Raw genomic sequence first — 14,790 nt, 5'->3', positions numbered from 1 at the left:
TGCTAGGGTAAAAATCTTCCGACGAACGTGCACGCGGCGCGCACACACCTAACTGGAATGGATATGAGCAAGCACTCGAAGAAGAATCCACTTTTACATTAATTTAATCAGGAGTAAGAGTAATAAATCAGCGAGCAAGTTTCAGGCAGCAAATATTGTTTAATGTTTAAAGTATAAGACTAGAAGTTAGACTCTTGGATTCTGTACCACAATCTTATTTGTCCCTTTAGCAAATCACAATTTCAGTAGGCTTCCCTGCCCTTAAGGCATTCTGACATGTGAAAGTGCAAAGTATATTTTGTTGTGCATCAACTGATTCATCACTACAGCCAATCTTTCAACTTTATTTCTCAGTACATGTGGGTTTGGTTTCATTCTCCTCTCTAGGGCTAATTTCCCCTACAAAATAGAATCAATTTACAAGTATTTTAGACAATGTGTCTATGATCTGAGATTATTCATCCTAAGTATTCAAACTGCTGTTGCATATTTATCACTGCCCATCTCTTCCACTTTAGGTCTACCAGAATCCAACATGGCAGCATGTGGAACAGAGACCACTCCCTGAGGTATGGTGAATTCAACAAAACATTTAAACAGACCTGGTCAATGTAACTTTCCTCTGTTAGCTAGTAACTGCAAATTTGAGAGGAAATAATGGTAAAATTAATTACATCCCTCCAAATCAAAACTCAGGACAGTTCTCTAAACCCTATACTCAACAGTGCTGCCATGTTAGTTCAGACTAGAACTTGGAAGACAGAGCTTCGCAAAATAAGTTGTCATTAAATTTCAAATTAAACTGAAATAATTAAACTAACCCTATGGTGTTCTGGGGCAGCATTTGTTTAAATCAAGTGTTCTTGTGATAGCATTAAAGTTCATGGGTCACTCAAACTTACAGAGGCAGATCTCAGCTGCTATAAATCGTCAGGCTCCACTGAAGTCAACAGAACAATGACAGTTTACCCAAGTTAAGGATCTGCCCCACATGGCTAGATCTATGGAGAGAAAATCAATGGCTGAGGTAGTGCATTCTTTGGCTCCCCTAACCCAGTGGTTCTCAACTAGGGGAATGTAGAGGTCTTCCGGGGGTACATCAATTCATCTAGTTATTTGCCTAGTTTTACAACAGGTTGCATAAAAAGCACTGTCAAAGTTAGCACAAACTAAAATTTCACAGACATTGACTTGTTTATATTGCTCTATATACTATACACTAAAATGTAAGTACAATATTTATATTCCAAACGATTTATTTTATAATAAGGTAAAAATGAGGAAGTAAGCAATCTTTCAGTAATAGTGTGGTGAGACACTTTTGTATTTTTACAACTGATTTTGTAGGCAAGTAGTTTTTAAGTGAGGTGAATTTGGGGGGGATTCAAGACAAATCAGACTCCTGAAAGGGGTACAATAGTCTGGAAAGGTCGAGAGACACTGCTCTAGCCAGCTACCTTGTGGAGTTGTGTGTATTGGTTATAGGAGTAACAGCTGTTTTGACTTACCTCTGCTAGACACCAAATGAGGAGGGGAAAGATAGTGGGAATGCTGGTTCATACGAACAGCTGGGCACTCGTCTTACATTGTTGTATCCATTCAGCAGTGTGCTTTTTAGGAGCTTCTAATCTGGTTTCACTAAAAAGATGAGGAAATATAAAATACAGCAAAATATCAAGATGCTCAAATACACCTCTACCCCGATTTAACGCGGCCCGATATAATACGAATTCGGATATAACCCGGTAAAGCAGTGGTCGGTGGGGGGGAGGACTGCACACTCCAGTGGATCAAAGCAAGTTCGATATAACACGGTTTCACTTGTAACGCAGTAAGATTTTTTGGCTCCCAAGGACAGTGTTATATCGAGGTAGGGGTGTATAATAAAATAGTTATTTCTTGAACAAGAAATGCTTTTACTCTGAAGAATTTTAGCAGCAATATTTATAGCTTACTCATCTCTGCCCACACCAACTCATCAGTATGTGGCAGTCTCCTTCTAGGACCTAGATCTGTGACTTTGTTTTCTTCTTTTTGCAGAAAAAAGTAACTGTGGAGGTGCTCGATCACCTGGAACGTCTGGCACTAGTTGACTTCCGCAACTGGGAGGGTGTACAACGGCTGGAGAAAGCAATCCAATTTGCTGCTCAACTTCATGCTGTTAACACAGAAGGGGTAGAACCAATGGATTCAGTACTAGAGGATAGGTAACAAATCATGGCTATTGACCTGCTTATCTGTTAACTTACCAAGTTGTTTACACCCATAGTCTCAACAGAAACACTGTTTTCACTAATCATCCCAGCCATGAAACTGGTCCCTTTTCCACAAAACCTTTGTCTAGTGTTCTACGTCAATGTGGTTCTATGTAGGAAAAGTATCTGTGTAATGTCCCTGAACTAGGCACAGAAGCATAACAAAGATGTACTCCAATTCCGTAATGTATCTTGCACAGATTCTTCATGTCACAACATGCTGTCCCCAAATGCCATGGAACAAGATCCTCGGTCACTTCAGATTGTGTTTATCCCTGCTGCTCTTGATACACAGGCTGCCTACTTTGTCTTGCTGTCACTTCTTCTGAAGCTTTAGTTGATCAAGAAGTCAGCTTGACTGTACACTTTCATGTAGGGTTTGTCTCACTCAGCTTTTTACATAGTGCCAATAATCTTGAGCAGTAAGTCCAATGCAGCACTTCTGTGCTTGTGTCCATGTACAGCTCAGTGCTGAAGGTCCTGCTGATTTGAGGACATTGGGAAATTTCCCAAGGTTTCACTGTAGTTTACAATAGATCATTTGTATGGTTGTATGTGGAGCCTGACCAGCTAACTGAGCTATAGGACAGGCAGGAGGGAAGTTGAGGTTGCTCACCCACCTGCCAGTGGCTCTAAGCAAGAACTATGTAGGATATGCTAATAGCATTTTGAACTGGAACAAGCTTAGAAGATAAATGTTAATTGTTTTAGAGCCAGGCAATCTCCGCCTGGCTGTAGGGGCATGACTTTATATCCAGTACCAGATGCTCCTGTACTTAGCTGGCAAAGAAGATAGTCTCAGAAATTGCTAGTACTCTCCTGTGCTCCTCAGATGTCTGTATCTCAGAGAAGATAACATCACAGAAGGCAACTGCACTGAGGAGCTATTGCAAAATGCCAGAGAAACAGTTGAGGAATATTTCGTAGCCCCACCAGGTACCATCTTTTGATATACAACTCATTTGGACTTGATAAAGCCCAGGTAGATGGCTTGAGCTGATTTGAGAGATGTAACCTGCCACGGTTGAATGCACTGGCCAGTAGCAGGAAGATACTGAAATAGGGCAATGATAGCTTTGGCTACCCATGGAGAAACACTGGTGTCTAGCTCTTTATTACTTGGCCAGTAGTCGTGTAGCAAGTAAAGGGTTTTATCCTACCCTAATGTTATTGCACACATTTGACTTATTCCAAGAGATAACTGTCTGAAAATTAAAGTGGAGCTTGTTTGCAGGGGAAAAGCTAGTCAGCTGTAAGTTTTTTAAAGTGAGCCACATGGGCACGTGTATGTTTAGTAGTAGGAATGACTAAATAACAAGCAGTTTGTCTCATGCTATCATTGTTTATTTTGTTTGTCAATAGGTAACATCCCTTTACCAAAGCTAGAGGAACGAGATACTTTTCTGCAAGTCTCCGAGTGAAAGTCAAGGTCTGGAATGCCACTTTGGCTTTTAAGTCATCTGTGACAATTGGCATATATGCAACCATGGCTGTGGAGTATCTTGATGCAAGTGTCTAATCCCAAGAATAATACCCTCACATAATTATTTGATTTTTCTTCCTTCCTTTCTTCTGTAAGATTACTTTGAAATTAAAGGTTTGGTGTATTTTTCTAGTATATACAAAGGTGAAAGGCTATGGGCCATTTACAAGTCTAGAAATTTGGCCTCAGTGCCTCTGATTAGTCTGTATTTGGTGAAGCTTTCCAAATGTCAACCTTGAAAGTCTCATGCACAGTTAGTACTCTAGACACAACAGCTGCCTACATCAACCCTGCTGATTGGGGCAGGGAAACTGGTACTATTTTACTGTCAAATTACTTAAGCAGAATGAGTAGAAAGTTCCAATACTTAGATTCATTTGGAGCTTCTCCCATCTTGTCACTCAGTGATCTGATACTTACCCAAAGTCCCACATAGGAGAATGCTACATAAAAGTGCTTTTTGCCCCTACTTACCTTTCCCTACAGACTAAGAAAGCACTTGATTTATTAGATGCTGCAATCTTTATGAACTATTTTGCTTCTACCAAGTACCTCCATGTCAACATTTATCTTGTTCCACATCTATATACACTGCACTCTATCCAGTGCTTCGTCCAATTTTGTGCTTGTAAATTAGTTACCTAAAATTGTATTTAGGTTGTATAGGAAACGTGTTTGTTTGTTAAGTGAAATAATGGCTTTGGGCTGGAGATCCTTGCTCAGACAGAAAACTGGAAAGATTCGAGGGCCATTATGAAAGCGTATTCAAAAGACCAGTTGCCCTGTTACAAATGAAGTCCCACTATTTTCTGTCCACATTGATAGCATGGTGAGCTGGTGCAGGATGCAACCATTGTGGGCTTTGCTCAGAGCGAGTGTAATTGCAATAATGCTGCCAGTGTCTGTCCACCACTAAAAGCACTTCTACGGGATGCAAAAGGTGTCAAGCATTGCAATTGCTTGCACTGCTGAAATTCTCTAGCATAGCTAAGCCATCCTATCACAGGCTGAGGCAGCAAAACTGTCATTTATTTTAAATAACTCCACTATATGAAAGCTAGACATCACGTGCAGTCAGGTGTGAAATAAAGATGCACAATAACTTTTTTGGTCACACATCAGAGCAGATTTTAGAAAATTAAGCAGTCTATCCAGCTTCTGTAGCCCAGGTAGACACTGTGAGCCACGAGCCATGGACTGGGTCTACTACTACCCTCCTGGGTGACCCTTAGCAAGTCACTTCACCTCTGTGCCTCTCATATGCTAGCTGTAAAATGGGGATAATGATAGCAGCCTCCTATGTAAAACACTTTGAGATCCATGGATGAAAAGTACTCTTAAGTATTATTATTTAGAGGAAATTTTAGTAGAACAACTATCACTCCTGGACTTTATTATTTGTCCTATCATTGACTCTGTGACTTCATATAAATCATTCTGGCTGCAGTGTAATTTTAGGCATTTGTAAAACAAGGAGTACTTTTGCATAAGCGTAGAGATGCTTGATAAATGCATAAAGCACTTGGAGATATCCAACTGAAAAAGATGCTACAGCACAATTTTATTTTCCCTTTTTTTCCTCATTAAGTTACTGTAAAGGGGAGAAAGCCATCTCATTAAGAGTAATACTATCCCCTGTGTGAAAATGCCCTCAGGCAGTTCAGCCCTCCTCCACCTGCCATTCTAGAGTGCACTGTTCTGATGCTGCAAGGGAGAACCACTCTCTACACATATTTAGGCACCTAGTAGCCCACAACCTCAGAGTTGCTTGCACCTGCTCCCACATCCTCTTAATGCAATGATCTTCCTCTAATTGTACAAAAGACAACCACTGCTTATGAGTTACTAAAACATTTAAATATATTTCTACACAACAGGCTGAGTCATACAGTCACTCCATTGCTTTTTATCACCGTCCTGCAGACAAGCCACCAATAGTTATTGTGCTAATTCTCAAGCTTATTTTTCCTCAGTTAGGCGGGAAAAAAATACACTTGACATTTTCCAAACCAAAAACAAAACTGAACTGCAGAGGTTCAAAATATTTCATTACCAACATTTCCCTAGTAAAAACTGTAAGTCATTAAAAAAAAAGATTTTTATTTAATAGAAGGGAAAAAGAAAGAGCTCCTATGAAAGACTATATCCATCAATTTTGGAATGTAACTTCCGAGCAAAAAAGAGGCTCAGTTCACATTTTTAAAAAGTCCCTGTTGGATGCAATCAGTATGGCCTGAAGGGGGATGAGTAGCGTGGTGATCCCCTGCTTTGGTATGGAGAATCGCGACCCCTTGAACCAGAACGGGACCGCGAGTAGCCATAGCTGGTACTTCTTTCGGGACAGACTCTGATATAGGAAGTTTCACCCTGAAATTTAAACAAAGAAGAAAACCCAAACATTTACATTGCATCCTGATTAACAGTCCTCCACTAATATGAATAACACCAAATGGACCAAAGCATAAATAACCAAAGACTGGAGTTTCCACAAAGAGGGCAGTATAAATCCATCTACTGCTGCTTGGGTCAAACTCTGCGCTGGCACTTGATGCCTCGAAGAGGTTCTTTACAAAACAGTATTGTGCATGTACTAGTGAGTAATACCTTGCTAGCCACCATCATCTGCAAGGGCAGAGGCTCAGCAGCCAGAAGAGGACCATGGACAAGTGCCTCCCACATCCAACCACAAAGGAAGAGGCTGTGGCAACCAGTACAGCCAGAGGGTGAAGGTCCCAATGGTCTGACTCCATCCTTAACTGCTGGAGGGAAATAGTTATAGATACTAGTACAGTCCTTCAGCACAGTAAGGAAAGGCCGAACTCTCAGGTCACGATCATGTATCAGCACCTCAAGTTCTGTAAGGAAAATCTCCACAGCAAGCACACTCAGCCTTCAGCTGAGGGGATGGTTGGAGCAGAACAGCTCAGCCACTGGAAGGCAGTTGCAATGAAGTAGCACAGCTCCAAGAATGAAAAAGCGGTGGTTTACTGGCTCAGACACCAGGAGACCACCAGAAGAAGAATCTCCATGCTGGGGCATGGGGAAAACAGCTATAGAAACCAACATAGCTGTTCACCAGCTTGTTCTTTGGGAGAGTACTGTAGTTTGCTGACAAAGCCCCCAGCTGGCAGAGGCAGCATGAATTGGCTTAGTTGAAAGGAGAAGGCTGTGAGCCACTGTGGCCAAAGGGAGAATGCCACAACAAGCTAGCTTACCCTGTAGAAGTCAGAGGCAAGCAGTCCAAATTCTTGGCTTCCAGGTAATGAAGGGTGCAGCCAACAGTACAGCTCTCACCTATGACAAATGGGCTTGTCTGAGCCTCGCCCCTTCCAAATGTTATATTTTTAAAACATTCAATATTAGTTACTTCACGCACTGAGCCAAGACCCTAACATGCCAAGCCACAGTGGCGTATGTGTCACAAAAGGTAGGAAGGATCCTTTATATTATTGTAACAGGTCACTATTAACCACCAACTCCAACGTTATCACTAGGTTCTGTTCTTATGCCTCCTGAGACCAGCATGACAAGGAAAAAAAGTGTATGCTCCTCCGTGACTGTGCACACACATGCTCTTCCCCGGAAGGCACGAACCCACCTCATGAGAGCGGAATTTGGTGTCATCCAGTTTACGCAATGCGTATTCCATATCTTCCTTGCGGAGAAACTCAACTACACCCATTCCATCTTTCTGTACATCTGCATAACAAACATCACCAGCTTCACGCATATGATCCTTCAGGTCCTGCCAGCTGCCTGACGGAGGAAGCCCTGAGCATGGAGAACACAAAACATAAGACACCATATAAACAAAAAGGCCATCTACTCAGGCTGAACCCAGGGATGCTGACCCTGCCAGGCCAAGGGCTCCATCACTTCAATGTGCTTTGTGACTTTTCCATAGGATCAGAACTGCAATAAGAATGGAGGGATCCAAAAAATAGCACTAAGTTCCATTCCAGAAAACCAGCAGCTGAGCCCTCCGTGGAAGGTACAAAATGTGGGCCTCCTGTCTGTAAGATAGTCCCTGGGTCTCTCTGGAATTCAACGTGCTGAGATTTCAGAGGAATCTGCTATTTGTGCTGTTGCAAAGTAATTCAGAACCACCCCTCAAACCCTGTACATCTGTAATGAAGATTTTGCTCTCAAAGCAGGATTTTTTTTTCCTTAAGGTTCCTCAAGCTCAGCTCCCCGTCCAAGATTGGCTTGTCCCATTCATATCAGTTGTATTAATTTGGGTCCTGAGATTCCAGCAGTTCATCCTCTGGTAGTGAGCAAAACCACATGCGTTTAGCTGGTAATTATCAGCATGTTTACCTAAAGGAAGGCAAAGGGTTGAGTTTCCCTGCCCCACAGCATGTTGGAGACTCTATATAATATACTGCTGGTCCTGGCAATTTTCAAGAAGGCTTCACAATACCCTTTACCAATGCAGGTTTTCGTGCTCATGTCAAAAAAATCAGATGATACTCAGTTATTCTCCCCCAGCCCTCCCAGGCTCCTGAAGAGGAGATGTACTCCTAGTTTCAATGGATAGCATTCAGATCCTGCTGCAATGCTGATGATATTTTATTGCTACAGTAGAGTGGCTTCCTTACAGGGAACGTTTTATTTTTTTAGTCATAAAGTCACAGGAGCATACAGAGAAATGGCGATGTGGGTATTTTAAGGTGATGCATGGAGATAAACATGTTTTCGGGAGACATACAGGTATGGTTTTTTATGGACTGTCCCAAGCATCCGCTGTCAGGGAGTAATGAATCTCCTCCTGGGATTTCATATGCATTGCAGAGCTTCCAAACATACTTTCATTTCTCTCCCATAAAGGGCCCCCTCTACCCCTATTTCCTAATGTCAACTCATTACATGAATGGCCTTTTCAGTTTGTTTCTTTGGTTTTTTGTATGAAGTCCCACCTCAGGAATCCACTGGTTGATTGAGGGGGCTCCCTTCCATGGTGCCTTAGTCATTCTTTCTCATATTGAGTAGATCATGCAGCTATGAGTAGATCATGTGGAGCTGCTGAGGCACACACCACACGTTTTTCTTTTTAAATTAACAAAATGTCAACACCTATCAGAGCATGTTACATCATAGGAGATCTCTAACAAATCCTTTCTAATTATGATGAAATGTTAGGTACCATTCCATCTAGTGCCCAACTGTTTTCATCATGCAAGAATGGTGCCCAAGTTCTCCCTCCTTCTATGCACCTGCCCAGTCAAACAATGCTAGTGCATTTCAGAATCCATGGCTGAGTTCACATCTGGCCCCTATGAAGACACTTCTGCTCACCATTCATCAAGATGTGCTCCAAAAAGCAACAAGACTCCTCCTCGAGTCAAACTGGAAAGGGAACTGCACCGGGATACTCCTTTACAGGAAGAGGTTTCAGGTTACAGGAGAAACCTTAAACTATTTCAGTGATATGAAAAGCTCCTTTTTCGCGAGACACGGACACAATGCAATGAGGCACAGCATTAGGATGAGTCCTAGCCAAATTGAAGTGTGGAAGGTAACATACCTGAAACAAGGACTCGAAATTCAGAACGTCGTGACGGAGGGCCATTCCTCCCACGCAGCCCCCCACCAAAACCTCCACCCCGACCTCGGGAGGATCTGGGGAACTCAACACGCAGTCGGCATTGACCATAATCATAACCATTTCTCCCATAAACTGCATCTTCTGCATCTCTGCAAACAAATAACATGAATCAGTGATTAATGATGCTCAGTCAGTGATTCCCAACATCTCAGTGGCCCATCAAGCATGTTAGAAATATTGCAGTTTTAAAGTAGCTGCAAAAATATTTGAGGAGATTTTGGACTGAATTTGAAATGGATTCATCAGTCAGTGTATCACATCTGTAAATTGTTAAAAGCTTTTTCCAAGCTCTTACGTTCCTGTGCACCATCTATTTTAGGTTACAGCCATGTCCACTGTAAAGAACACAGGAGAGTCACATTATCTATCTTGCATTCACTGACAGGTTCTGCCTATCCACTATGCTTAGAAGCAGAGGCCATTTTCTCAGAAAGAAAAGAAAGGCTGCATTCTGACTGAACTCTGATCTGCATGGAACAAAGCTCTTTCATAATCTGACAGGCAGTAAGGGCGAATACTTAACCTTCACTAATAAGCCACTTATTAGAAACTGCCTCATTATGGTGTTTTGACTTGCATAATTATATACAAGGGATATTTGTTTTCCTGAGAGCGTTCTGATGTTGTATTAAAGCCTAGACCTAATCTCACTTTCCATCCCAGCAAGTCTATGCTAACGCATGCAGAAGGGCATGAACTGAAAACTAAAGCTTGAAAGTAGTTGCAAAGTTATATACAACCACAGAATAACTGTTCATTTAAACATAAATCTTTTCAAAATTCAGTCCTTGCAAGCTGAACTTTACAAGTGTGCAAACTCTCTTTAAAATTAATTTCAAAAAGCATTGCGGAAGGTAGAAATAGCACTGGAAGATCATAAGTGAGAACACAGTGCATTAACAGAGCATCCCAATCCTCAGAAGTTTAGCATCTATTGTTATTAGTTGCTATTTGTATTACCATAGGCCTAGGAGCTCTAGTCATGAACCAGGACCTCATTGTCATCACCCTTGTCAAGGTGTGGCTCTCTGTTTACAGTGTCACAAGGGATGGGAGAGATGGTTATTTATAGGTTTGTTTGTTTTTAAAAAGGCAGGAGGGACTACAGATTTAAACTCCTGTGAACCATCAACAAAATATCTGTAAACAAAACAATCTATCCAATAACCTAGATAAAGAACACCCCTTCCTCTTAGATTGCCTGAGTGTTTCATGGGCTTACTTTAGAAGTGTGGTTCCCAAACTGGGTCTGATCCACCAGTGGTCCTTAACACACTGGCTCATGGTCCAGGGAGAAATGGCTGGTCACATAGTTCTGACTCTTATGCCACTCCCAACCCCACTGTTAATCTACATTAAAGGAGCCAAAAAAACCCACCCCACATTGTTTTCTCAGTTAAATGTTTTCTTCTCCCTGAAAATAAGTGTTGTAACTGACAAAGGGATTTTGCTTTTCTTGTGATGGGCAATCAGTGATGTAGTGTCTCCACTAAGCCAAAAATGGTGTCTCTGTAATGTCCCAGGATGCATCTACAATACGTCCATAAATCCTGATTCAAAAATAATGAATGCAGACATGTTATTCACTGCCATGGGTGATATTTTAAACACAATATTAGGAAATTCAGAGGCATTTCACCAGTAATAACTCTACCAAGCCACAGTATGCTCATATTAGAGATAAAACCATATACCTGCATGGTACATAGGGGTGGAGGTGAATAGTTACAATTGCTGCAGGAAAGCATCTGTTTTGAGTTTCTGAGTTGTGTTAAGTATCAACTAGAATGATTTTTTTTTGAAGTGAAGAGACAAAGAAGATAACACCTTTATGTTTATAGTCAGATGAACAGAAATTCAGAGTCTGGGACTAGGTGTACATTACAAATTGTAACTGCTGGTACTAGAACCTTGTGAAAACATTCCCCAGGCTTGCCAAAGCCCCTTTGATGCTACCTGAAAAAGGTAAGATATGGAGAATTCAGAAGACAGTTACTTAGACTGCTGCAATCAGCGTAACTCATTAAAGAGGACAATAATGAGCATGTATTCCTCTCTCATATTTGTCCATTATTTATTAGCTGTGTTATGCAAAGCAGTAACTGTAGACTACAGTCATACTGGGTTTAAAGTTTTCAAACCCAATCCATCTGTGCTCTCACACACACAAAAATTTACAAGGCCAAAGTGAATCAGTTCATTTCTCCTGCAAGCTCAGAGCTTGGTGCCTGCAATATTACAATTGCTCCCATGCAGACAAAATTCTGACATTATACACTGCTTAGAAGTGCAAAATCTACACGTTTTAATTAATACAAAGGGGAAACTAAACGACTTGGGAAGTATCAGAACAGACTCATAGGGCCGTTTCTGGGTGTTCTTTTAAGAGATGATGTAACGGTGTCACTTGGGCAGAGTTCCGTCAGCTCAGAGGGGGAAGAGCAGGTCCCCATTCACAGATTTGCTGTGCGCGCCACTGTCACTTATTCCTAGGGAAGATTGCTGGGGGGGAAGTGGGCGAGTCCTTGATACAGGCGGAAGATGTCCGGGAGTGGGGGGCACACCAGGCGCGGAGTGATGCGTGGGGGCAGGAAGGGTGCATAAGGAACTGGGGGAGGAGGGCTTTGCCCGCTAGGAGAGAACAGGCCGGTGGGCTCCTTCTCCGTGGGAGGGGCGTCCGGCCAGCCGGGGCCGAGGGTGAGGAGGTGCAGCAGGTCCTCCCCTGGGGACCCGAGGGTGCGCGCCCGGGCTCTGGTGCAGAGGAGTTTCCCGTCGAGGGGCCGGGGCGGGAAGCGGATGTAACTGCCCGGGCGGGCCATCTCCAGGGCTCTGTACCCGGGGAGGGATTCCACCCGCCTCAGGCCGGGCTGACTCTCCCGGGGGCCCGCTCCCCCGTCCCGCTCACCGCGGGTCCTCGAAGCGCACGAAGGCGAAGGGCACCAGGCCGCGCTTGCTCTTGAGCTCGATGTCGCGGATGCGGCCGTACTTGTAGAAAAGCTCCTCCAGGTCCTTCTCCCGCACGTCCGCCGGCAGGTTCCCCACGTAGATCCGCCCGTCCCCCGCGCCGCCCCGACCCGAGCCCCCGGGCCCGAAGCCCATCTCCTGGTCCCAGCCAGACATCCTCGCCTCGCTGCGCCGCCCGCGCACACACCGGCTAGGAACCAGCGAGCAGAGCCGAGCTGCACACCCAGTCCCTACCTCCTGACGGAGGACACTAAACAACCCGCTTAAAGGGGAGGATGCGCCAGCAACCGCACACAGCTTTCGTTACGCATGCGTTGTGCTCTGCGCCCCAGCACTGCGCATGCTCGCAGCTCCCGCAGGGGCGCGGCTCTTACGCCTATTTTACTGCGATTGCGCAAGCTTCCCGTTCAGGCGGACAGAGGGGCTCGCCGTGGTTTCAGTCACCCTGGGCTGTGCTGGTTGTTGGCCTTTCTCGTGCACACGTGCAACCTTCTCTTTTCATTTCATTTCCCTTTTTGATTAAAGTGACAGAAGCAATTCAAAGCTTAAATGTTTGTGATTTTTCCAATACCATGTAACAAAAGTACTTTCTCTCCCCTCCCCTGCTGTTCTATGAAAGAAAAAAGGGAAAGACTACAGGGAAACTGACTGAACACAAAATACTGACAAACAAATTAAGAGAGCAAATAAACAAAAATTGAAATATACTTTTTCCATAATCCCAGGCCCTCATCCTGCATTTATCTGCTTATAACATTTTACAGTAGAACCTCAGAATTAGGAACACCAGAGTTATGAACTAACCAGTCAACTGCACAGCTCTTTTGGAACTGGAAGTACACAATCAGACAACAGCAGAGATGGTGAAAAAGCCAATACAGTACAGTATTGTGTTAAATGTAAACTACTAAAAACATAAAGGGAAAGCAGTATTTTTCTACTGCGTAGTAAAATTTCAAAACTATTAAGTCAATGTTCAGTTGTAAACTTCTGAAATAACCATAATGCCCTGTTCAGAGTTATGAACATTTCCGAGTTACGAACAACCCTCATTCCCAAGGTGTTCATAACTCTAAGGTTCTACTGTATGTATGTAAATCCTATTGCAGATCAGATCATTGGTCCATCTAGACTAGTACCCTGTCTCCAGCAGTGGCCAATACCATATGCTTTAGAGAAGCAAGGTGCAAGAAACCTTAGTATAGTTAGTTATTAAATAACATTTACAAAAGGAAAGTTTCTTCCTAATCCCATCACACACAGGCTGGTTTCTGTCCTAAAAAATTTAGAGTTTACATCCATTCCAAACTTTTTGAATAAAATCCTATGATTGTGACTTTGGATATTCTCATTATCTACATAAATGTCCTATCTTTTTTAATCCAGTCGAGGCCTTTTGCATTATGTGAAAACAAATATTTCCCTTTTTCAGTTTAAAATATGTTACCTTTCAATTTTAACAAATATCAGACAGAAAGGTGATTTTAAAACTATTAGTTTTGCAAAAATTGTAATTCACAGTTTGAGATAGTCTGTACTCCTGAATTCTTTTCCAGTTCCCAGCTCTACCGCATACTCAGGGTTTATCTACACTTGAGGCTGCAGCAGAGTGAAGACATTACTTATGCTCATGGGAGGGCTTCTCCAGTCAGCATAGGTAATCCACCTCCCTGGAAGGGATATGCATGCCATCTGTTGCTCCACCACTGTTCGGGAAATCCCATTACTACAAATCTATCCACTGTGTCCTGCACATTACTGAGAGTCACAGTCCAGGCAATTAATGATCCTGCACATTTGCATTGCAAGGTCCCTCACTGTGGGTTTCCTGACTTCAGATTTATTCCTGACGGACAGGTAGAAATCTGACTTTGTAAGTTTCCACTGTGGGATCGCCACTCGCTTCTCCACTGTCAGTGCAGCTCTCATTTTGATGTCCCTGCACTGGAAAGCTGAGGCAAGCTCAGCCACAGATTGAAGAATGTGTCTTTGGTCATCTGAAAGTTCTGCAGACACTGCTCATCATCCCAAGCCTGCATTATGATGCAATCTCACCAGCCAAGGCCTATTTCTTAGTCCCAGAAGCGGTGTTCCACCATCTACAACTGTTCCATGAACACCACCAACAACCTTGAATTGTTTCTTGCTATGTCCCACAGTAATCTGTCCTCCAAGGCATCATCTAGTTCCCCACTCATTTGGTTCTTCTTGTGGCTCCGCATATACTTCAGGATTGTGCACCCTGTGCTTCCAATGCTCATGACAACAGTGCTAAACTGTGCAGACTCCATGCTTCTGTCAGATATGGGGGACAGCAAGGAGGGACACATAGGTTTATGAGATTTTTTTTAAAAGGCATGAAAATTATGGGCTACAGATAACATTATGGGATGGAGACAGTTGCAAACTGGGAAATTGACCCCATACTCCCAGTCACTCCTGTGCAACTAATTCTGTGTCCCTACCATGCATTGCTAAAACTT

General features: G+C 43.0%; 2 protein-coding genes across 4 annotated transcripts in view; one reads left to right on the top strand and one right to left on the bottom strand.

Annotated features, from left to right (window-relative positions):
* GATC (glutamyl-tRNA amidotransferase subunit C) overlaps positions 1-3,873 on the top strand; it is a 9,994-nt gene extending 6,121 nt beyond the window's left edge. Inside the window, exons 2-5 of the mRNA XM_075059962.1 lie at positions 519-569; positions 2,041-2,207; positions 3,088-3,191; positions 3,618-3,873. Of these exons, the coding sequence (XP_074916063.1) occupies positions 519-569; positions 2,041-2,207; positions 3,088-3,191; positions 3,618-3,676 (381 nt within the window). The 3' untranslated portion in view covers positions 3,677-3,873. The remainder of the gene's footprint in view (positions 1-518; positions 570-2,040; positions 2,208-3,087; positions 3,192-3,617) is intronic.
* On the bottom strand, positions 140-12,590 carry SRSF9 (serine and arginine rich splicing factor 9). Of its 3 annotated transcripts, XM_032773681.2 has the most exons (5): positions 12,249-12,590; positions 9,263-9,432; positions 7,337-7,509; positions 6,343-6,494; positions 6,035-6,105 (listed from the first exon to the last, which is right to left on the bottom strand). In XM_032773681.2, exons 1-4 carry the CDS (start codon positions 12,461-12,463, stop codon positions 6,357-6,359), a joined length of 696 nt encoding a protein of 231 aa, XP_032629572.1. In that variant the 5' UTR covers positions 12,464-12,590; the 3' UTR covers positions 6,035-6,105; positions 6,343-6,356. The 3 variants fall into 3 exon arrangements, with proteins under 3 accessions (XP_074916062.1, XP_032629571.1, XP_032629572.1); XM_032773680.2 differs by lacking the exon at positions 6,343-6,494 and having other exon boundaries at positions 5,822-6,105; positions 12,249-12,574; XM_075059961.1 differs by lacking the exons at positions 6,035-6,105; positions 6,343-6,494; positions 7,337-7,509 and adding an exon at positions 140-1,638.
* Positions 12,591-14,790: the final 2,200 nt, after the last annotated feature.

The sequence above is a fragment of the Chelonoidis abingdonii genome, chromosome 22, assembly GCF_003597395.2.
Source record: "Chelonoidis abingdonii isolate Lonesome George chromosome 22, CheloAbing_2.0, whole genome shotgun sequence".
NCBI lineage: Eukaryota > Metazoa > Chordata > Testudines > Testudinidae > Chelonoidis > Chelonoidis abingdonii.
This window is presented reverse-complemented; position numbering and strand designations above follow the sequence as displayed.

Bases quoted from the DNA above. Each gene is read 5' to 3' on its own strand.
- SRSF9 (XM_032773680.2), bottom strand. From the start codon at position 12,463: ATGTCTGGCTGGGACCAGGAGATGGGCTTCGGGCCCGGGGGCTCGGGT. The intron at 7,510-9,262 runs GTATGTTACCTT...CTCCATGCTCAG, and splicing joins ATTTCGAGTCCTTGTTTCAG to GGCTTCCTCCGTCAGGCAGC. The intron at 6,106-7,336 runs GTGGGTTCGTGC...TTTAAATTTCAG, and splicing joins CCAAATTCCGCTCTCATGAG to GGTGAAACTTCCTATATCAG.